Source organism: Diadema antillarum, unplaced genomic scaffold, assembly GCF_040938485.1.
Source record: "Diadema antillarum isolate AM-2024a unplaced genomic scaffold, OU_Dant_1.0 scf00000156, whole genome shotgun sequence".
Taxonomy (NCBI): Eukaryota; Metazoa; Echinodermata; class Echinoidea; order Diadematoida; family Diadematidae; genus Diadema; species Diadema antillarum.
Genome location: NW_027271045.1, coordinates 1006719 through 1029545, shown reverse-complemented (window position 1 = coordinate 1029545; position 22827 = coordinate 1006719). Strand labels below are relative to the sequence as shown.

The 22827-nt window shown below is 38.1% G+C and overlaps 2 protein-coding genes across 2 annotated transcripts in view; both read right to left on the bottom strand.

The window, feature by feature from the left end:
* Nucleotides 1-22827, bottom strand: part of LOC139722082 (1-phosphatidylinositol 3-phosphate 5-kinase-like) — a 106276-nt gene that overhangs the window by 3186 nt on the left and 80263 nt on the right. The window contains exons 13-22 of the mRNA XM_071633403.1: nt 11653-11909; nt 9800-9937; nt 8556-8660; nt 7703-7843; nt 6809-6932; nt 5513-5607; nt 3218-4914; nt 2482-2653; nt 1470-1648; nt 510-623 (exon numbers count right to left, since the gene is read on the bottom strand). Of these exons, the coding sequence (XP_071489504.1) occupies nt 510-623; nt 1470-1648; nt 2482-2653; nt 3218-4914; nt 5513-5607; nt 6809-6932; nt 7703-7843; nt 8556-8660; nt 9800-9937; nt 11653-11909 (3022 nt within the window). The remainder of the gene's footprint in view (nt 1-509; nt 624-1469; nt 1649-2481; nt 2654-3217; nt 4915-5512; nt 5608-6808; nt 6933-7702; nt 7844-8555; nt 8661-9799; nt 9938-11652; nt 11910-22827) is intronic.
* Nucleotides 17952-20599, bottom strand: LOC139722055 (uncharacterized). Its single transcript, XM_071633377.1, has 3 exons — nt 20374-20599; nt 19709-19863; nt 17952-17972 (listed from the first exon to the last, which is right to left on the bottom strand). Exons 1-3 carry the CDS (start codon nt 20597-20599, stop codon nt 17952-17954), a joined length of 402 nt encoding a protein of 133 aa, XP_071489478.1.

The window sequence follows — 22827 nt, the reverse complement described above, 5'->3', positions numbered from 1 at the left end:
AACTAGTAAAATGTGTCCATTATCAAGTACATGTGTGTGAGTTTTAACATAAATTTTGATTTAGGGTCTAGAACTTCATATGGCCCAGACATAGAGAAATGTTCCATTTTGGCAACAACCTATAAACACAAAATGGTAATCGTTAGCCTGTTCGAGTATTCCTCAGGCAAATACAAGGCAAGTAATAAGATTGCTCTAAGAACAACTGTAAAGAAACTACACAAAAAATAAATCAACTCTCTGTGAGTACATGATTGCAATGGCTTAACTGAGTTTACATTGCATCTACTGTATAAGCTGTTATTTTTGCGCACACATATTTTCGCGAATGAGCTGGTCACGGACATTTACGCAAGATGTTGCTTTCGCGAATTGACACCGAGGTTTGCAAGTGCACTGGTAGCACATGATGACATTTTCTCGTGTTGTTAAATTTGCGGTCCAACAGTGATTCGCAACATTTGTGAAAATTGAACCCTCGCTAAAATAAAAGCTTATACAGTATTTACCTTGCAGCCAAGTTCACACTCTCCTCATAGTACTGCATGTGTGCTCGATACGGCCTCTCAATGGTGATGGGAAGAGGTGGGAAGGCAATCTCCCTCAGGATTATGGGACTGTACCTACAGGTGAAGGAAGAGCTGTATTGAATAGTGTGGTATCCACAGGAGGAGGTCACAGGTGGCACGGGTATCAAAGCTGGCTTGTTTCAGGCCAAGACTTTGTTTTTCATAGTATTTCAAATATCTGACCATACCAATAACATGATACCACACAGCACATGTGTGACACAACAGGATATCCTGAAAAATGAAGCATACATCAGGTGGAGACAGTCTTCAGTAGTGTGGACAATTTAGAGACAAATTTAACCCATTTCTGTTCTGTAAACCTGGAATGGTCTAGCATAAATAAGCGTCTTCTAAGTCAAGGTAGGATATATATTTTACTGATTACTAAAGAGGTACAGCAAAGATATTTTGTTGCACTCTAAAGTGCAATATTTTTCTCTTAAATAAAAATGTTAGATTTGTGCCATCATATTTTAATCTTTTTTTCACATACAGACACCAAATGTACACTAAAATTGTCTGAAACCTACGTATATGTTAATACACAATAACGATCATATCATTTTTCAGACCTTCTCTCACATTAGTGATCAAATTGGTGATTTACACAGAGATATGAAAGTATAGTGAGTGATGATAAACCCCATGTTATACACAAAATGCACAAAAACTCACAGAAAAGAAATGCAAGATAACCTTTTCTAATTCTGTGAATAGGAATAAAGGGTAGAATCCACCGTTGCTTTTGGAAAGCAAAGTCTTAAGCTGTTATTATAACAAACCTTTGCATTGTGCCTGGCAGATATATGTGATTTGCATGTTCTCAGATTGACACACCAGCATGGCATTGTACATGCTATCAGACATATGCCACTTACAAAATTTTGGCACACTCACTTGAAGGAAGCCACCATGTTATGCTGGCCAAAGTACTGGTAGTGGTGGTGGTGCAAGGAGTGGTCGCAGGGTGAGGATGTGCCCCTCCTCCGGTAGTCCTTACCATAGAAACGAATCTCCAGGTATTTGGCAAAGGACATGTGCCAGGTGTCTCTGGACATTGGTTGGACAGGTGTCACCTGAGGGGAAAAAAGGAAACAGAGGAGGGGAGGAGAAGGAACAGAGAAAGAGAGTGTAACATCTATTTCCCTTAATATGAAGCTTTAATAGTTAGTCCTTGTGATGTGATTGGCAGACAAGCAAATGATGGCCAACTGAAGATCACTGAATGAGCAATCAACATCTGGAGAAGACAGCACTTTTTTAGCTAGATAACACTTAAAAGAGAGCTAGATAACACTTAAAAGTTAACATTCGCTGAAATCTTTAACATTTGTAATACCTTAACCCTCTATATAATGACATGAAGATGTATAATGTGAATTTCAATAACAGATAAAAGTAAAAAAGATGCAGTCATCTTGACATTGCTGGAAGGTTATAATTCAAAGTTTGTGGGTTCTACACAATGCCTTAGCTAGTGCAGCGCTTAACATCCTTCACTCAGCTATAATGTGGGTGGTGGAATGCATAACATTCTTTCCACATAGTGTTCATCTATGCTCCAAGGGTATGACAAGTATACAGTCACGCAAATGAAGGAAATACCATGAGTCTATTTGACAGGGGAACATTATGACCATGATGATGGAGTATTCTGAACAAAGACAGTGTAGCATTGTGACAAATGCAAGTAAGCATACTTTCACAGAAAAAAAAATGAAATGTGCCTCCTCTGTGTCATTATCTGATGTGTATTATGGTAGAGATGGAGACAGATTTGCGCAACTCAGTACACAGCAATACCTATTTCATATTTCTCAGTTTTGTACCCCCCCCCCCCATCCCAAATTGTATCTTTCAAAGGAAACTTTATATTAAATACATAGCCATCCGACTCAATGCCAGCTACCTGTTTACACCTGCGGCACCAGCTCCACATGAGGACCTTGTTGCTGTACCCTGGCACAGGACTGTCCAGTCGTCGCTGGAGAATCTGGATTGATGCATTGCCATGGACAAACCGTCTCACGTGACTTGCCATCAGCATTTCACAGTTCTCATTCGGGCAGAGGTAGTTTGCACTGCAAGTGTGAATAAAGTCACTACTGTTTAATAAGTGCCTGGATAAATAACACCACTTAACATGACAATATCACAGCAACATTTCAAAGGCATATTATTTGTACTTAAACTGGACAAAACATTGGTTAAATTGGGGCATATTCTTCATCATTTATTCATACAAAATAACTTTCTGTACAATTATCTTCCTAAAGGAAAAAAAATCAATGGATTAACCACAAAGGAGTAGCTATCGGTATCAAACAATGTTTCAGCTGTAATTGAAAGTATAGTATGAGAGGGTATTTCAGAGAAGTTTAACTTTATTGCAAATGACATTATTTTTTGCTAGCTAATTAATCTCTGATGCAAAACTTTATTGTATTGTAGGATTCCCTTGTCTCAGGAGATATTAGGATTACTGTCTCTCTTTTTTTTCTTTGTTTCAACTAATATAAAAATATCACCCAAATGATAAATCTCTTTATAGCTGAGAGTTCTTGTTCCTACCTGCATCATGCATGATGTACAATAATGTAAGCCAGACAAGATTAAAAACCTAATTAGTTGTGCCAAAATCTTACTTGAAGCAGTATTTTTCCAGGAACATGCCGAGAGTGATATCGTTGTGTCCATAGTACTTCATGGTGACAATCCATGGGTGGATGCAGTGGCCCATGTTGCTACTAATGTGATGTGAAAAGCTACTGAACTGAAGCAGTATTTTCTGATGCCGATAGGGATCCAGGCAGTCCTCCATAGGGAAGTGATGTTGCGTGTCAGGGTTGGTACCACTAGCCTCCTCACCTCCTTTCCTAGCCAAGAGGTACTGCTGTGATGATGTTTGTGGTATCTGCCCTGCTTTGTGCTCAATGGGATCTGTTACAGCATGAGTTACTGCAGACCCACTGATGGCAGAAGGCGCCTTGGGGATGAATCGACCTCCGCGAGCACGGAAGTCTGCTAGGAGTGCCCTTGTGGACTCTGACGAAAAGTCCTCGGTCAGTTGGAGGCATGTAAAAGGGTGGGGCTCAGCGATGTGTACAGAATGGATGCGGTGAGTGCAGCGGTCAGTTGACCAATAGACAACCTCGTCGATGTCATTGTCATCACTCGGGGCTGCTTCAAAGGCCTGAGAAACATCAGAAGGGTTTTCTCCCAACTTGGCAGACCAGTAAATGTCTGGCGGAAAGAAGGCCCAGTTTGGGGAAGACTTTCCCTCCTCAGTTTCAAAGTAAGGTAAAGGAGAGGTCAGGAAAGGTGATATAGTGAGAATAGTGCTTCTACAAGCTTTGCTGAAGGCACTTTTGTCATCCTTCTCTCCAGAGTTTACTTCATCCAAATTTGCTACATCTACTTCTTCAAGGTCTTCATCTGCAACTGCTTCCTCTGCCTCACTGTCATTATCATTTACATCAAAACTAAAGATCTGCTCATCTTCTTCCTTCTCTGTGAGTTTCTTCACCTGGGATGCTTCAACTTTAATCTCACTGCAAACTGTTCCTGTTGGGACAAAACTTTGAGGTTGATTCTCCCCTGAATGTGAGACTGACGACATCATGCTTGTGTGGTTTGCAGAGTCTCTTTCAATGTCTACCTGCACAAACTCCTTTAAGAGATCATCCTCAGGGGAAGGCTCATTAAAAAGAACATTCTCACTTGTGGTTCCTCCTACCATAAGAGCAACTGAATCTGATTCATCAGATGTCTTTCTTCTTCCATCATCTTCCTCACTAGCTATGTTTCTCCTCCCAATGTTAGAACCACTCTCTGCTTCCATAGCACTACCAACGCCCTGGTTTTCTTGGTCCTTCCTGGTTCCTGCCGTGTCTCCAGGCTTCTTGCTGGAGACAGCCACGTCACTTCCTCTCCTGCTGCCTACAGCACTGCTGCTTCCACTTCTGCTCTCATCACCACTGTTCTTCTCTTTGCCTCCTCCACTGTCTGAAACCACCACTTTCCCCATCAATATCTTTTGGACAGTTGCCTTGAAGCTCCTCTTGGCAGATGGGGCAGCCAGGGGCATTGTTTCTAACCCTGGATCCTGCCCAATCTTCTTGGACTGTTCAATTCTGACAGCCTTTATGACTTCCTGGATGGAACCAGTGTCCTGCAGGGCCTCCCTACTGGGGAGGCCAGATACAGGTGAAGGAGGAGAGTTAGGGGGGCTCCCAACTGGTGAAGGGGTGACTGGAGGCATGGCAAACTCATCCATGAGGTAGGATGTCTCCAAGATGGAGTGGTAGACAGCATATACCATCAGGTTAAGGACCCTCTTCACCTGTGAAAACAACAATACATAAATCAGGAAGTGCATTGATGCACATTTATATATGACCTGATATTTCAATACCCTGAGAAAGTTATGACACAATCACACCATGAAATATGTCAAATAGGTGATCTGGAAATATGCAAAATTAGGTTTATCTATGAATTTGAAATTCTATAGCTCATCTATCATTCAAAGTGTAAGACCACTTTGTGATCTTTCCTGAAGTATTTTCCTGTAGTGCTTCAATTTTATCTTTCACATTTAAATGTCTTTTTCATACATGCTTGACTGCATGTAAACATCCATGCCCATTTTCTACAAATTGTGTTTGTCTGGTGGCCAGTTTTCATACTGTTGCTGCAGTAGAATTTTGGATATACAAAGACACAAATCATACACCATTGGAAAGATTACAGACTTATAGTTTGTTTTTTTAACACACAAATAGAACAAACAAATCAAATGCATAGTTTACTACTACTACTACAATACATAGTTTACTACATAGCTAATATATTTGCACTGGGTCATGCTTTTCTGTATATACAGTGTATGTCCGAAAGCACTTTTAAAAAGACAGATGACATGGATTCTTTGGAGTCACCTTGGAGAGTTCTCGCAGGCTTCCTCCTCTGAGAAGCACAGAGCAGCCGAGGTGACCAGCACAGCCATCAAAGAACATCAAGGTCTTTGTGAAACCTGTTCAGGGATACACACAATATTGGAATTGATTAATTAAGCATTTTTTTATAAAAAAGAAGCTTAGTTTGTATATCATGCAGTCCACTCAGAAAAATAAAAAACAAAAACTCACAAATGTGAGCATCCCTTGGTGCTCATTTAGGGAAAAAATGAAAACAAAAGCATGCTCTGTATATACAAGTGGAGTCTACACTAGGTTTAAACCAACTACACAACCTTCAAAACAACAACACAAAACTAAATTTTTTCATGCCCTAGAATTCTACTATTGAATCGCTAGCTTTCAATCACCAACTTTTATTTTTTTCTGATCCTAGAAGTCCTTCAATCATTAACCTGACCTGATACATTATATCTGTCCTCTAAATGTAGTTTCAGCATACATCATCCCCTGAAAGCAGTACCTGTCGTCATTTTGCATTGTTTGTGGGAATACACTGAGAAAATGTATAGAAACTTCAGCAACCGTTCAAAACAAATCTTGAACAATTGCACTTTAATCATTCTTTCTTTTAAAAAATACAGTGAGAGTTTTGTCAAATCATGCTGAGAAAGAGAAATCCACTTTTACAGATGATATTGCCATTTAAAATTATTCTCAATCATATTTCAATAAACAGGAGGAATGGTTTTATTCATTTGAAAATAAGTCATATCAAATTACATGCCCATCACTTCAGAGGACATTGCATAAGGCCAAATCCAACATTTGATATTAAAACAAACAAGTCAAGAATGCAACCCCATTTCCCTCTTTCACTGCCAATACATGTATGCACACATGTTTACAAAAACAAAAACAGTGTGACCTCTGTTATCCGGCCATCACAGAACCAGCACCTGTCTGGCCAAGCGATAAGATGCTGACCCAGTGGCAGCTATTGTAGACGATGGAATCACAACAACGGTGTAAATTATGCTAGCATACACTTAAAATTATATTATAGTCTTTTTTCTCCTGGAAATTGAAACATTTACATGTTAAATTCACAACATGTTTCTGTAGGGGATATTATAGGTAAATCGTGTGAGTTTTGTAGGAGTTTTGATTGAGGGAGAAATCACTTTCTTTTTTTTTTTCCTTCACTGTGTTAACACATCTGGATGACAGAGAAGTCTGGATAAAAGATGGCTAGATGATCAAGGTCAGACGATACAATAAACAGAGACAAAATATCATTATGAAGACTGAACTCACCACCTGGTAGATTGTATTTCTGCAGATAGAAGGATGAACAAGTTCCTAACTTTGCAGTAGCCACTTGGTCTATTGCTGAGATACTAGTGCCTTCTGTCTGTCTGGCAATTCGTGCTAGAACTCTCTGTTTAGTACAAAAGGCAAACAATCACAAAAATTCTATTTTTCATACCTGGTCATAGGAGTAAATTTATTTTTTCATAATATTCCCTGCAATAAAATATTTCCCCTCAAGCAGGAACACAAACACTCTCAGGACTGCCACTTCATGTTACCTCAAACACCTTGAGTGTGTAATTTAGTTCCTGGCTGTGCTTGCAGATTTTATAGGTAGTAAATAACTGACTGCCAAGTATGTCTTGTTAACATTAGCTTTCACTTTTGAAATATTATGTCCCACTTTCACTTGTTTTGATTGTAGAATTGTTAACAAATATATCAGGGTTTTGGGCTTCAGACTTGAGACCAAGACAGTGCTTTACAAGACTTGGTCATCTCTATCAAGTATCAGAGTCAAATTAATCATAACTCTATAAATCCCTACATCTTGATTAAACTACACTTAAAATAGTACAGATGGTAGCTGCTGCAGAAACAAATCTGTTTCAGCACTGTTTTTATCATGTATTTTCCATGGAAAATTTTGATTTAGCTGGAAAATAAACACAGAAGGTCCCTTTATTTCTAAAACTACACGACCTAGCCGTTGTAATGGCAGCTTAACAATCTATCCATCATTAATACTGCATGATTTTGCAGCAAATTTGTCTTCCTATTTATGTTTGTACAGGTGGGCCAACATCAGTAAGAAAAAAAGGATACAAACTCAAACACACACAAATCAAAAACAATTAAACCTAATGCTGTTTGCAATGTGAATGAGTGGGCACCTACCGGCTTAACGTTAAGAACCACTTTGACTCCACAGGCCAGCAAGAAGTCTTGGGCAAGCCGAGCCACTGTTTTCTCTACCACCAAGACAGATGGCTTCATGGCCACTATCTTAGATACACAATTTTTCAGGTACTCATGTTCCTGATAAGAGGAAGATGAAAAAAAAATTAAGGTTGGGGGGGGGGGGGGGGGGGGAGAAAAACACAGGAGCACATCATTTACTGTGATATGATTTCTGCATACTTATGGCAAAACTGAGCTTTTCACTTGACATCTAAGAGATAGAGCTACAAACAAACCCCCAAAACCTCTGGTAGGAATTTCATCAAAATTAGACAAAAGAGGAAGTTGTGAAATTTTAGAATTTTACATGTTTTCTAGACAGATTGACATTAGTCACATTGGTCACAGAGGTGATATTGTCATGGCTTCACAAATCTCCTATTGCTTTGTGTCGAAATGTTCAAATAACTTCCTCTTTTGACACATTTCTTAACAGCAGAAATTACAGAATTGTATTGTAAATGACTACAAAATCGAATATCAATGTCGAACGCCATTTTTTCTACTGTCACACCAAAGAATATGCGGCGATATCATGAAGTAATTGTATCACACAATCATTTAGAGTACATGAGGTACTTGCCCTAATTAAGTTCATTCAACTGCATCAGCTGACCTCCCCATCAGAGCAGTAACCACTTTGCCTCTTAACACTCCACTGCTCCTTTGATAACATTTTTCCAATCCCAGTAACTTGGGCCTATTGACATTTAGTACTCTCAACTATATGATGCACAACCACTCAACTGTGCAATCTCTTGCACGTTTTAAAGTTATTCTTTGACTATACCTGAAGAACGAGAGGTTCAAGAGAGGCAAACTTGTTCTGCACACGCTGGTGTTCAATAGCTGCTTGGAGGAGTAAAATGCTGGGGTTATTCTCCCTGGATGCCATCTTTGGTGGAAAAAAATAACAAGAGAATCTAATTAGATATGACTAGTAATTGGTGTGAATACAATAAGTAGGAAAAAAGGCCAAATTCAGACAAATCCCCCCCCCCCCAAAAAAAAAAAAGTTTGTCAATGAGTTCAATAGTTAATCTTTATAAAAAAAAAACCCCCCCAAAAAAAACAACAACAATAAACAAACAAACAAACAAAGAACAAGGAACATATATCTTGGAAAGATGTCTTCATGAATTAGCCCTTCCCCCCCCCCCCACCCAAAAAAAAAAAAAAAAAAAAAAAAGAAAAGAAATAATAATAATGAAAATCATTTGACATAACCTTCTGCTTAACCCAAGAATAATAAGTATTTGGCATCATCTACCATGTACAGCTGCAGTTAATGCAAAAAGAACAACCCTTTCAAGGAGGCTGCTCTACCCTTCATTTAAAAGATGCAGTCCCCCCTCATATTTTGTATAGTTGAATTTTACCCATATTGTATTTATTTGTACAAGACATGCCCTTCATTTTTTTTCTGTACATTGATTATTGCTTTGTCTAAACATAATGCCTGCACTTCACGGCATGCCTTACAGCTATCTGCCTCAACCACCACTGAAGTAAATCTTCTCAAGTCAGCTGCTAATGGGATTGCTCATAAACATCTTCACAAACACATACCTACATGATACTACTCACAATAGTGAGATTTACTGTGTAAGAAGCATATTTTGCAGTGTTTTTCAAATTTTCAGCAATTTTGTAAACTGATTGACGTTGGTGAATTAGCAACTCAAAGAAACATTGCCTTATGTGATACCACTGATTCGTGTATCCTTTCCGAGAGGAGAGATTGCTAACTTTTCTCATGAAAAATGACGACACTTCTTCTTCGTTCAGTCAATGTGCTTCTTGATCATGTATTCAGCACCTCATGACATGGTGTCACAAGTCCCAATTCAGGAAATAACACACTCTTGAAATGTATGGCACACACAGTATGAAAGAAATCCATGGTCTGCACTGCACATCTTGTCATTATTATCTCCTCACTTCAGGAAGAGATAGACTCAAAAACTTGTTTCTGTAAAATAAATGAAGCAAATTGGTATTTTTGTTTCCCACAGGTGGTTAGGTAGAAGGTACCTTTTTGTGAGCCACATTCTTGGTGCAGATAGTTCCCTTGTACAGGCAGCATTCCGACCGTGCTCCTCCCGGCACTCTCTTGATATGAACATAGTACCTGATGTCCATGATGTCACCCTCGGTAACATTTGGTTTCACCTACCATCAGATCATATGTTAGAGGCTGTGTACAGTTCTGGTCGAGGTGAGGATTTAGCTTTTAACATTTTGCGAGATATTCAGAAACCACTCTATGAGATGTCAAAGAGCATGCAATTCTACGGGGTATCAAAAGTTTATTTGATGAAAATCGGTTTTGAAATGGCTGAGATATCCAAAAAACAAGGTGAAACAAAGAGATTCTAATAAAGGCGTGGCCTGTAGCCTTTTATTATTATCACTTTTTTGGATATCTCAGCCATTTGACAACCAATTTTCATCAAATAAACATTGAATCCTTTTTAAAATTACATGCTCTTTCATATTTCATAAGAGGTTTCTCATTATCTCACTTAGGAATGTTCAAAAAATAAATACCCACCTCAACCAGTACTGTACAGTCCTTTTAAAGCAAGAAGTGATGATTTGTTACATCAGAAAAACGATACCCCAAAGAAACCAGTCCCTTACAGCTAGGGGTAATAAGAAAATGCATTACAACATTCACACTACAAAAGATTTGGTATATGTAATGTTGTAACATTCTCTTGTTCAGTATCTGTGATGCAAAGATATACAGTGCAGAATAAGGACTATTGTCTTCTAGTTTAGAAAAAAAAAAATATTCCACAGTGCAAATGAATATATAAATTCACAATTTTTAAACAATCATAGGACAGTAAAAAAAAAAATAAATTGTAATCATCAATGTATTATAGATTGGCCTTATCATTTTTTATTTGAATGCAAAGTTTGAGCCCAGATACTCATTCCACTGAAAGATATTTCAATCAAGCATCATGATATTGCACTGGGTGCCAATGTCAATGACAGATGTTTTGCTCATGTAGAAGAAAGAGTACTTCTGCAGGGTTCGAAATTGGCGATGGTCCGCTGGCCATTGGCCACCCAAAATCATGTCGGACTAGCTAAAAATCATAAAATTCTGAAGTAACTATAGTCCGTCTGGCTAGCCAAAATATTGCTTCAGTGTCAAAATTTATTCTAAATAGTCCGCCTGGCTAGTTTTAAAAAAAGCTAGGTGTGACCCCTGTTCTGTCACCTGCTTCCTTTTGCCAAAGCAGGGCAGTATCATGATCCTACCTCTTTACCACTGAGGCATTAGGGTTTGGTATTAGCATCTGGAAAGATTTGTTGTTGGAAAAGAACAGAGGCCATTTAATGTAAGATTCAATAGATATTACATTGACTTGATCCCTTTTCTAAAACCTCTTGTGGCAACAAATGAGAATTATGTATTCATGAGATCATGGCTGACTTTGGGATATTGCAACAAATGCACATATTGAACCATGATAGGGTGCTCTAGTCATCCATTGTGAAGAATTGCTGATGCACCTAAGGATGAATATCATTTTCTATCACGTCGATACCTATTTTCACATAAAGAAATGTCACCACCACTGCTTATGATGCAAATATTGACTCCATGACATATGAAACAAGTTAGCAGTATTGGGTTGCTGTTTTTTTATTTCTTTTGTATAATCCAGATCTTGTTTCATATGTCTTGATGGTTGGCCCTATGAATGATTTTAACATTTATGACTGCTCCCCAGCCTTACAAGTCTTACCCTGTGAAAAATAAAAGAAAAAATTCATTCATAGAGTTCCCATTGACAATGACCATACAGCTAATTGTGACCCATGAAACTTGATCATGGTAAATAGCAGGGATGCATGTGAGTACTCACCAAGGAGCAGATCTTGGTGGCAAGAGACCAGACCACCTCCTTCCAGGATGGATCCAGTCCTTCCTGCTGGAGCTGCTGGTCCAAGAAGGAGCCCAGGAGCCTATTAGCCTCTGTTCGTAATGTGTCAAGAACTGGAGAGTTGATATCATCTTGGCTGGACTGGCTCAGGCTCTGAAAATCATAACTCCAGGGGATGGGTGGGGCAGCACTGGGTGAGGGATGGCTGATATTAGGAGAAGTTTGGTGGAAGCTGTCGGCTGTGATTATGGAAACAAGACACAAAACAAGAAGAACGATAAAAACCAGTGATGGCAAGTGTTGATGTTCTACCTGCAAAATGGCAACAACTAAACCACTCTCTGGTCTCTATAATGTCTTAAATACACATCAGAGTTTAAAGGAGCTACATTATTACATCACAATGTAAAGCATGCCATATCCTGGGCAATATATCAAATCCTGTAACCACTCTTCTGTGATGACTCTGATACCTCATTTCTACTACAGGAGGGTTTCAGAACCTCCTTGAAGAAGTTCAAAAGCCCACTTGAAGAGGCGGTCTCTTGTCTGTTTATACTGCTCGGGCTGGTTTCCCCCAAGCAGGCCCAACTGGCTCTAAGCTGTTCCCACGGTAACCAAGTTCCCCTGCAATACACGATACACGGCACAGGCTTTTGTACTTCTTACATACATGTAACTGCAAATGTGATTAAGCATAAAAATGTAAAAGTTGTGCTGCGCTTATCAGTGGCACTTGGTCATGACGGCTGGTTTGCTTATGTTAGCTGGCAAGACCTTCAGTGATAATTTGCTTGTTGGTAAAAAAGCGGCTTTTCAAACCCTCTAGTTTGTATACTGCAACAGGGGCTCTTTGAGGCTGCTATAGCAGGCTCTGAAACCACCCCCTATAGGTGGTTTCAGAACCTGACCTCACTTCTTCTATATTGGGTATATAAAGCAAATTGTCTGTTAAGGAAATAAAGTCTGTTTAGTTGGAAAGGAGCTCTAGGCACCTATTCTTAACCCAACTGGAACATACATATTTGAAATTTACATGGCTAATGTCAAGTTTCAGGTACCAAATATGATTTACACCAACAATATCTTACTGGAGCTATTGCTTCGCAGTGGATAAGACCACATACTTTCATTCCTGAGGTCCCCGCTTCAAGTCTGCTGCAGCAGCAGTAGTGCTATTCTGCACAGGCACTTCATTCTTCTTATTACTATCAGAAGGTAACCTACCTCCTTCCATTCTGAAGATGATTGCAAATATCAGCCATTATTTTTGGTGTTTCTCATTGTCTACAAGTACTCCTTCAGAGGGGACTTACCAGTAAAGCTGTGGGTCTAGTGTTTGCTTGCATATACCTATACATTTGATTTCCTTCTTGGTGGCCATGTTTGACAAATCCACATTCAAACTCAACTTAAGTCAACTCAAAGGGGCACCTGTAAGTCAGATTTTGTAACAAATAGTACATAATTGTCTGTAACATAAAGCTCAGGTATTTATGTGCAAGCCATGGCAATGTACCTCAGAATTCATCAATGATAAAAGATGTCAAGCGACAGTAATTGATTCAGTCTGCCATTCTCTACAGATAACAGACTTTGTGCCACTCACAGTCAGAGACAGTATGGCCAAAACTTAATCAGGCTTTATTTCATAGAATCTTGTGGTTCAGAAAATTTGACCTCAATTGATTTCCTATGTGTGGTCAAAGTTTACACAATGCATTCAGTGTGAAATTTCCATGAATCATAAGGACACACTTATTCAATATAAAGCATATCTGCAGAAGGAAAAATTGGTGACATCTTAAACAGAGAGACAGAGATTGAGTTCTGTCAAGTCTTCATGTAAATCAGTATTGCCTGAGTTGTAGCTTTGATGTTCCACTTGAAGAGTTTGTTCGCAAAAAACGATAAGTCCATATTTGCCAAATGGAGATATTTGCGATTAAGGGACAAGAAAAATAAAGAGAATGATAAGAAAATTTTTGCTTCTTTTGAACATGACTTCAAAAATGTACCTTTATATGTTGTGACTAATATATCATTTTAAATGGTATTACTTTGTACTTTATAACAGAGACCGTACTTCAAAACCTTCAAAAATGGACATCGATTTTTGCGAACAAACTCTTCACTTCCACTGTCTTGTCACATCTGAGCATTACGGACACTTTGGGAGCTAGGTGTGAAATGTCTCTTTCCTGGTTGTTGCATTTACACAGGAAGTCTGGTGGTGTGTGTATGTGTGTATTAGACTATGTTTTGTTTGTAAAATTAAAGGGGATGGCTAGTAACTGATCAGTGGGAATCAGTGGGAATGCTGGGGATGATTGCTCCAATCCTTGTGGGATTCATTTAAGAGTACATTATATATCTCTTGGTGTGTGAAAATTATTTGCTTCAGAATGGCCTCATATTCAAGTAATGTGCAGTTTAATGTTTCCAGGTTAGGATGCCTGTACAGTGACGGGGCGCTCGTTAGCGGGCCGTTAACGATCGTCCCGTCACTGTACGGGACCCCCCAGAATCAGAATCAGAATTCCTACCGGAATCCACCATATTCACCTAGGCAATGGGTCAAAGTGCAATCTTAGGAGCTATAGCTACTGGTACATCTCGGTTCAGTAATGTAAATTTACCCTTATTAGTTTTGTGTGTGAAATGTCCCTAGTGTCTGCTTTTTCAAAAGATGTATTTATTTCTGATCTCACTGCAAATATCTGGGTCCGTGATCAGGATTGCCACTTGAAAAACAGTATTTTGAGTGCAATGAGAATGGCACAAATGACACTTTCAGCTTACTTCTAATGACTTTATGACCCTGTTCCCCATGGATAGATGGGACAGCCAGCAAAAGGGGGGGGGGGGGGCAGAGGCAGAAAAAGAAAAAAGTCATAAGCAGAGATGGCAAGTCTGTGAAGTGGCTGGGAGTGAGATCCTGTGAGGAGTGAAGTGACTGAGTGGGGGAGGATGTGGTGGGTGGGTGGGGTAGGGGGGGGGGGAGGTCCCCCTCCCATGGTAGAGAGATTTTTTAATTTGGGATATGAAATTATGAGATTGGTGCATACCTGTTATGCACCAAATCTTATGATTTTATCAATAAACTGGTTGTCAGAGAATGAAATGCAAACAGGACATTTTATGATTTATATGCTGGATTTAAATTTACTTGTACCTCTCTGTCACTGATAGCAAGTATATTACGCAATCGATGCATTTATACCTATTTTGTGGTCTTTTTTCTTTTCTTCTTTCTTTTCCTTGCCATGCCCAGAGGTGTGAGAAAATGGATGCTGGGGTGTGAGCATGAGATGAGGTGCTGACCCTAGAGGCATGTGTCTCATGCCAGAGGCATGAGCATTACATTCAAAAGCTTTTCCTCTGTGTGCGCACATTTTTTTTCTATGTGCGCACATTTTTTTTCTATGTGCCTTGAAGAGAAGTTTGCATATAATCAACCTAACTCCTGCCCTTTAGACATTTCTATGTGCCTTGAAGTTAATATTTTTTAAGGAAAAAAAATCAATTCATCAAGAAGGTTATTAAACAAAGTGTGGGGAGAACAAAGTATGAATAAAGTAACTTTCCATCCCTATGTGACTCCATAATTGAGAAGTGTGAATACACATCAATCAAGAAGCACAGGGTCTTTCAATAATATATGGCTGATACAAAGCCTACTTAATTTAGCATCTCTTTGCCACACATCAAACAATGAGGATCTGAGGTTGCATTTTTTTCCTCTATACTTTTTTGCTTTTTCTTTTTGCACTCACAGCCATCAACAGATTTGATTTCAAATTCCAGTCAAATTGATCATCAAGGATCATGGTTAATGTGTGTGTTTAAAGTGTTCTTGCATAAATTATAAGCACAAGAGTAACAAAATATTCTGCAGTAGCACTTGCTTTGTGATGGCAGTAAAATAAGTTCTAAGAAAGAGAAGTTTGCATATAATCAACCCAATTCCTGCCCTTTAGACATGCACACCTCATCAGCATATTACAAGTTTGACAACAGGCATAGGAGTTCAGTAAACACACAGACTATTGAAATGATGGCAGCTTGGGAGTTGGCCATTGCATTCGATGTTGGAGTTAACAGTCACTGTATCTTTCATACAAAGCCAGTGAGCAGTCCAGTCACAAGCCGGCTTGATTCTGGGTTGCATGTATTGTCTTCTATCTTCAGGACTAATGATATTGCATTATGTCTGCAAACAACCTTCTTGTCGTACACTTGACAGGCAGTAGCCTTCTTTTACAACTGATATATTTGAAATTTCCCTACTTGAAGCTCCTCTTAATGTTCAACTTACGTACAATGCAGTTAATAAAAAGAGAAGCTGCAAGCAAAGGGGGGTATATGTGTCATGCTTCTTCTTCTTTAGGTCTGTTCTCCTCTTTTTTTTTCTTTTCCTTGCGCTGCCTTTTTCTACCTATCTCTGATTATTGTTGATTCTCACTGTACCAGTTCTGTAAATTATTTTCATTCTTTTTTTTTCATGTTTTGTGTATACAGTGTATCATTCTTACACATTGTAAATTCGGGACCCTGCAGCCCTGCAGCCAATCCCCGTTCTTCATTTAAGTGTACTTATGTGCAATGTATATGCAACTTGTGTGTATTATTCTTTTATCTGAAGATGGAAATAAAAACAAACGAAACAACAAGGGTAACGCAAGACATTACTATATGCATGTGATTTTAGACCTGTGTATTGATACGTAAAATAAATTTGATTTTAGAGAAAAGCCATCACCAAACCTTTTTTTAGAAACTCCTTATCATCCAAATGCATCAAATTTTTCTGCATTTCAAAACATATTTGTAGATCTTCTAATGTAGATTTTCTAATGGGAGGTAGTTTATAATAAAACTTGCTATTTCTGAAAACCTGTATTTTTGTCTTGTTCAAATATCAAAGTCATTTATTTTGTGTCATTTTAGCTCTGCACTCGCTGCTGGATAGTTGTGAATTTTCCAGGATCACGTGTTGACAGGTCACATTTGTGCAGGTCTGGAAGCGAGTAAAATATGCTTAAAAAGAATCGGGACAAAAAAGTGATTTTTCTCAACTGTTCCCTTGAGACCCATTCTTTCCAGTCTATTTCTTCTTTATAATATTGAAATTCATTCATAATATTTACAATTCAGGCTATGGATTCACTGCTCCTTGCTGTCTGCATTGTTCAAATTAAATAACTCCTCCGGTGTCTATGTGCCATTCTGCTAGATTGCAATTCACTGCGCAATATTATACAAAAGACATGGCATTGGTCGCCTATGGTTACGGCATTTGTACTCCAATAAATATCCTGCCTGCTCTATTGAAGTGGCCTGCAGTTCTCAGTAAAATTAAACTTTAGATGAATATTTGCATTCTACTTTATATTGTACCCAACACCTGCAAGGCAAAAGTCACTAGCTCTTGCTGAATGGACTTGAGACAAAATCTATTTGGCAGGCAAAAATAAATATGGAACTGGAAACTCAAACTGAATTCAATTTCAAATATACAGATCTGGATAATATTGTATTTGGACTATTCAAACATGTATATATTAGCATTCAAATTCAGTGACAAGGATGAATAATTGTATATGTATTCATAAAATCTTATTCATAGTTGTTGTCATTTTTTTTTTTTTTTGCTTCCACTCATGAAACAAAACAGTCATGTTTTTAAAGATGAATCCTACCTCCATGTACATTCTTACTGATAAATCCTGTATCTCTTTATACTATTTTGGCAGACTTACATTTACTACAGAGAGCAGACTGCTCACTGTCATACTTGAGCAGTGATATTGTGAATATAAAATCTTTAGAATTAATCAATTCCCGATCACAATATGATTTGAAAAGAAAGCAAAAAATTGTATGTATGAATGCATGTACGTATTAAAATATGTGGCTTTGATTCAATGGGTAATATCTTAGATGTAAATGTTTGCCAGGTACCTACTTATAGTTTCAATCAAATTTTTATCACACAATTTCTTATCAGACAAACAAATATAACAATTACACAAAACAGCACAAAACAAAACACCACTGACAAGTATATCTGATAATTCACAATCTTTTTTTATTCAAGTATAGAACTAACAAGTTGTCATGCCGTGACACCATAAATAAAATGTATTCTTGCTTTGAATCTGAAAGACTGGCAAGACAGCAAGATCAAAACTGAATCAAGCTATTACTATTTCAAAAAAAGTAACCAGTAAAGAGAAACTTATCACTGTCTTTTCAGGAAAAGTAACACAAGCTTGAAGTCAGGCTTTCTCCTTCAGAGGCTTTAGAGGACAGATAAAATGTTAACTCATAAATTCATTAAATCATCAAAATTGCTGCTTCTGTTGAAATCTCATGAAAACTAGATATTTTTGTACTCCTCATAATCACTTACAACATGCAACAGTTATCTCTTGCAGAACAATTTTTTGTTTCCTTTGTGTTTTACATCATCTATAGAAATATATGATATTTTTAATGAATTCAGTCTCATCGTAATTTCTTTGTTGTTGGTTTTTAGACTGGTCAATACCTGATCTCATTTGCATATTTATCACTGACAAATATGGACATTTTACATTTGGCATCTTTGAAAGATGGAAATACTTGGCAGACTTTATGAAGCAATTGTAGAATTCATCTCTAGAAAAATATAGATTAACAACTACCACAAGAAATGCTATTATTCTCCATTCTGATATTCCAACAGCTTTGGACAGGTAAATAGGGCAAAGATAAACTAGATGAAGCAACTTCACGCAATTTGCACATTTTAAAGTCAATGTAGGTCTGAATTTGAAGTCAAAGATAAAATGACCAAATACTGAACACAATTTCTAGAAATAACACTAATGCTGCTGTACGGGTACACAGCTGACAAGAGTAAACAGTAACTTTATTTACACACTCCAAGTAATGAGTGCAAGTAATAAACAATATTGCTAAACAGACATCATTAAGTAACTTTTTTTTTTTTGCATTATTTCAAATCTGGTTTTCCAGATTTGGGGGCCAAAAGGTGCAGTTACAAAATTGTACCATGGTTACTCTTGGAAAAAAAAAATATCCTGCATACCTTTACATCACAATCACCATGTGGGCCAACTTTCTTCTGTAATACTTAAAAACTGGTGAAGAAATGCCATCTATGAGGCTTTTTCCTGTTTTGCGGGTAATAATGCACTGTTACTATGGCAATGCATTTCCACTATTCTTAAAGGTTTGTCTCGCACACATTGCAGTACACATGTGTGTCAATTTTTTTCTTAAGTGCACTAGAGAAAAATTGCAGACTGCAAGGCATTTCCCTGATTTTGGCGCCATAATGCACTTTTACCATGGTAAGACACTCACTTAAAAAAAGTGTGTTATACAATTTTGTAATGATTTTGCAAGTATTTGCATGAATGTATTGTTACCATGGCAAACTCCTCGGCCATTGTTAAAAAATGTGTATTGCATACGTTTACATGAAGTTTAACATACGTGTCAAATTTCTTATGGATGTCTTGACAAGTGGAGAATTAGTTTGACCACTGATATTTGCTACAGACCACCCGACAGACATACCACACACCGATTCATAATATACCCCCATCAAACTTTTTTGACAAGGGTATAATGATAATGACTAAAGATGAATGAAGCTGTAAACAGCAAGAATTCTTCCTTTTTTCACAGCTATAAAAATGATTACAATTTTAATAACGATTACACCATTTCCAAAATATGAGTTGAGAAATTATCAGGATTGCATAATGCAAATACTGCTGAGACTTAAAGGATCCAATCATGTTTGATTTCTGTCTCATACAAAAATTCTGTACTACATGAATAATACTATCACTCTATTCCATCTCCTGCACATGCCACATTTTGAAGAATCCATATTGCCTCCATAAAACACTTTTCTTTTTAAATTTGGATTTGTAAAGCATTTACAATGTCTTGATTCAGATTAAAATTGACACCAATCATTTTCATGAAGTACACAAAGCTGTGTCCATGACAAGCACACACTAAAGATCTGTTGGTAGGCATTGCGGTAATGTTTGTTCATCCACACATACAGGTAAGGATTGACTGCTGAGTTTCCCAACAAGAGCACCTGCAGAGGGCGGTAACCATAGACTGCCCATGGGCATACAATCTCCAGGATGTGGGTGATGCAAACTGGTAACCATGAAAGCATAACCAGGAAAGTCACCAACATGGCAATTCTTGTGATGCGGATTTCCTCCTTGCTAACAGGACAGTTTTGTCCTTGTATGTCTCCCCTTTCCAGATTACAGTTATGAACTCTTCTGCGAACATTGCGAACCATGCTAAATATCCGGTAGTATGCCAGTGGTACTAGTGGGAGGAACACTGAAGCTAGTGCCATAAGAATAGTCATGTACAGCCAAGAGTTGAAATCAGCTGGATCAAAGGAGCAAATTGAGAAAAGGGGCACAAACAAAATCTGCCCAAATCCAAATTCAGGCATGACTACCAACGGAAGGGTGCCAAACCAAGTGAGGAACCCATAGAACAGTATTTGTCTCCAACCAAACAACTTTTCATAAACTGCTGAGGACTTTGCTATTTTTGTGTATCGCTGAAGAGTTATCAGTGTTACAGAGAGCAGTGATATGCCAGCTGAATATACCAGAAAGTAGTTGAAAATGTGACATGTAACAGTACTGTATGGCCATGCTTCATAGTACGTTTGGACAAGTATCCATGGCAACAAAACACTTGTCACCATGAGGTCCACGAATGACAAGTTAACAAGAAAGAAGTTGTCACGTCTACGGAGGATAGGTGTCTTTATGACTGCTATTAGTGAACATACATTTCCAAATGTTCCAACAACACTGAGAAATAGGTAGACTGCAAAGTACACTATTCCTTGCCATGAAGTAAACATGTTGAACAATTCTGATACAATATTCACTTTGACCTTTCAAAGCATCAAAATGACAACACAGTGACCAAGATCATTTCATGAGAGCTTAAGCAGCTTCCTAGTGTTCAGAGTACAAAACTCATCTCTTTAATAGCCATGCAACTTATCTTTCTAGTCCTGAATCCGCTATTTGTGCAGGAATTTTGCAACACTGACATATCACAAAATATAAAGTACCTCAGGATGTATTTTCAGGCATAGAATCAGACTTGATATTCACCAGCGATCTAAATGTCCACTTGTGGAGGGCTACAATATATGGAAGAAGAACTACATTGACTTTACTAGCTTCAAGGTAGCTCTCAGACTGCATGTAGTTGGAATCCAATTGTGCCTTTGTCAGCATCCCTTGTGATACTAGTGAGCTTTAAATTTGTGAAGCTAATCCTACGATGCAGATATCATGCAAATTAAAAAAAAAAATTGTACTGCACATGCATGAGACAGTTGTTCCCACTGTCCGACCAGAGGGGTGACACATCATACCCATTAGCACTGCACATCTTGAGCTTGCTATTCTGTTGGTTGAAGAACTGACTAGCCAGAGACACAGCTTGCACATAATTTTTTTTTTTTCCCAATGAGATGAAATGGAGATCCTCCACTTGAACAGCCAGTAGTTGTATGACTGATGTTAATGCTCAGGTCTAGAATAGCTGTCCATACTTCAACTTGTACTGATTGCTAACCACAAACTGACACCAAGTCTGGTTATTGTGCCTCAAGCACAGCTTTCCATTCTGCACCTCAGGAATGTCAAAAATGGAAATTTGACTGCAACCACAAATTCTTGAGATTCTGAAGTAGGATGAACAGCCAATGGTGACCAATCCTGCGGAGACTTAAACTGCAAACAAGATTTCTATGTTTGAGCAATGTAGCTGGCTGTGGATGGTATCCTACATGTCATTTCTAGTCTGTGAAGATGCTTCAACACCATGACGACAATAAAAAATCTCATCAGAGAGCAGATCCAAGGTGCACAGCAGTCAATGTCAAATATCTGTGTACTCCTTCATGCCATATTTATGGACAGTCAATGGAAGGCAAACAAAAAGTGAGACAGGCTGCAGAGCTCAAACATGATTTTTTTTTTTTTTTTTTTTTTTAACAATAGTGGAACTGCTCACTTGTTATGACTCCTAAATGAAAGACACTAAAAAACAACAACACAATGTCAGCTTTCTGTTCTCATTTTGGCAGGGATGCAGTCTCATCACACATTAATATTGCCACAACATGAGACAATGAAATTACCTTTCATTACTGCAAGCCCTCACATGCCTCCACAGTGACAAACCTTTTTGATTCAGTCATATCACACTTGAATATTCACCCCATATCACCAGCTCCAATTCACTTTCAAGGAGACAATTACCGGTAGACTGTTGCCTGCATGCTGCTTAAAAGGAAATGCGAGGCAGAGATGCGATCCTCCTTATTCTCTACAATGCTTCCTTTTGGGATGAAAATTCTATGCTGATGTGACAATACAAATGCAATTAAGGCTGGCATCATTCAGAAGGGATGAGACAGCACAAAGAGCATCAATGTGAGCATCTGTGAGGACCTCACAGACATCAACAGGAAGCTCCTTCAAGATGCCTTTCTTGCCAGCCAAAAAAGAGACAGCCACATTCTCGCTGCGTGGTCAGTAGACGGAAGAATCCTGGTCTCTGTCAAAACATCTGGAGGAAGGACGATGCGAAGGCAAATCCACAACAAGAGCGATCTGGATAGAATGTAACTCAGCTGAGCTTTTACAGGTAGAATTCTTTTAATTGTAAATTTACATATGATTATATACTGTCACCACACCGGATTTTATAGTATTACAGCTGCAATATGATATGTACTATTTCTCCAGGCATCATCTTTTGTATTACCCTTTGTTTAAACCCTGTGCTTTTTATATATTTTTTAGCTTCTTTTATTTTAACATATTAGATTTGTTATTGTTTTAATGTCTTTTAAGTCTGTACATGAATGTGTTATTTGTCATCGGCAAATTGATTTTAATCTGGATAATAGCAATGTGCAATGCCCAAACTGTTATGGTAACTTCAACCAGCATATTCAAAGTGGATATTTTGAACATGATTGTAGTTATTATCTTCCAATGGACTTTGATAATCTTGTGGATGATTTAGATACGACTAATTATTTATCGATATGTCATTTTAATTGTA

Excerpts from the sequence above, each read along its gene's own strand:
- LOC139722055 (XM_071633377.1), bottom strand. The coding sequence starts at position 20,599 with ATGTTTACTTCATGGCAAGGAATAGTGTACTTTGCAGTCTACCTATTT. Across the intron at positions 19,864-20,373 it reads CTATGAAGCATGGCCATACA|TTTGCATCACCCACATCCTG; the intron begins GTACTGTTACAT and ends CATGGTTACCAG. Across the intron at positions 17,973-19,708 it reads CCTACCAACAGATCTTTAGT|CCTCTGAAGGAGAAAGCCTG; the intron begins GTGTGCTTGTCA and ends TGTCCTCTAAAG.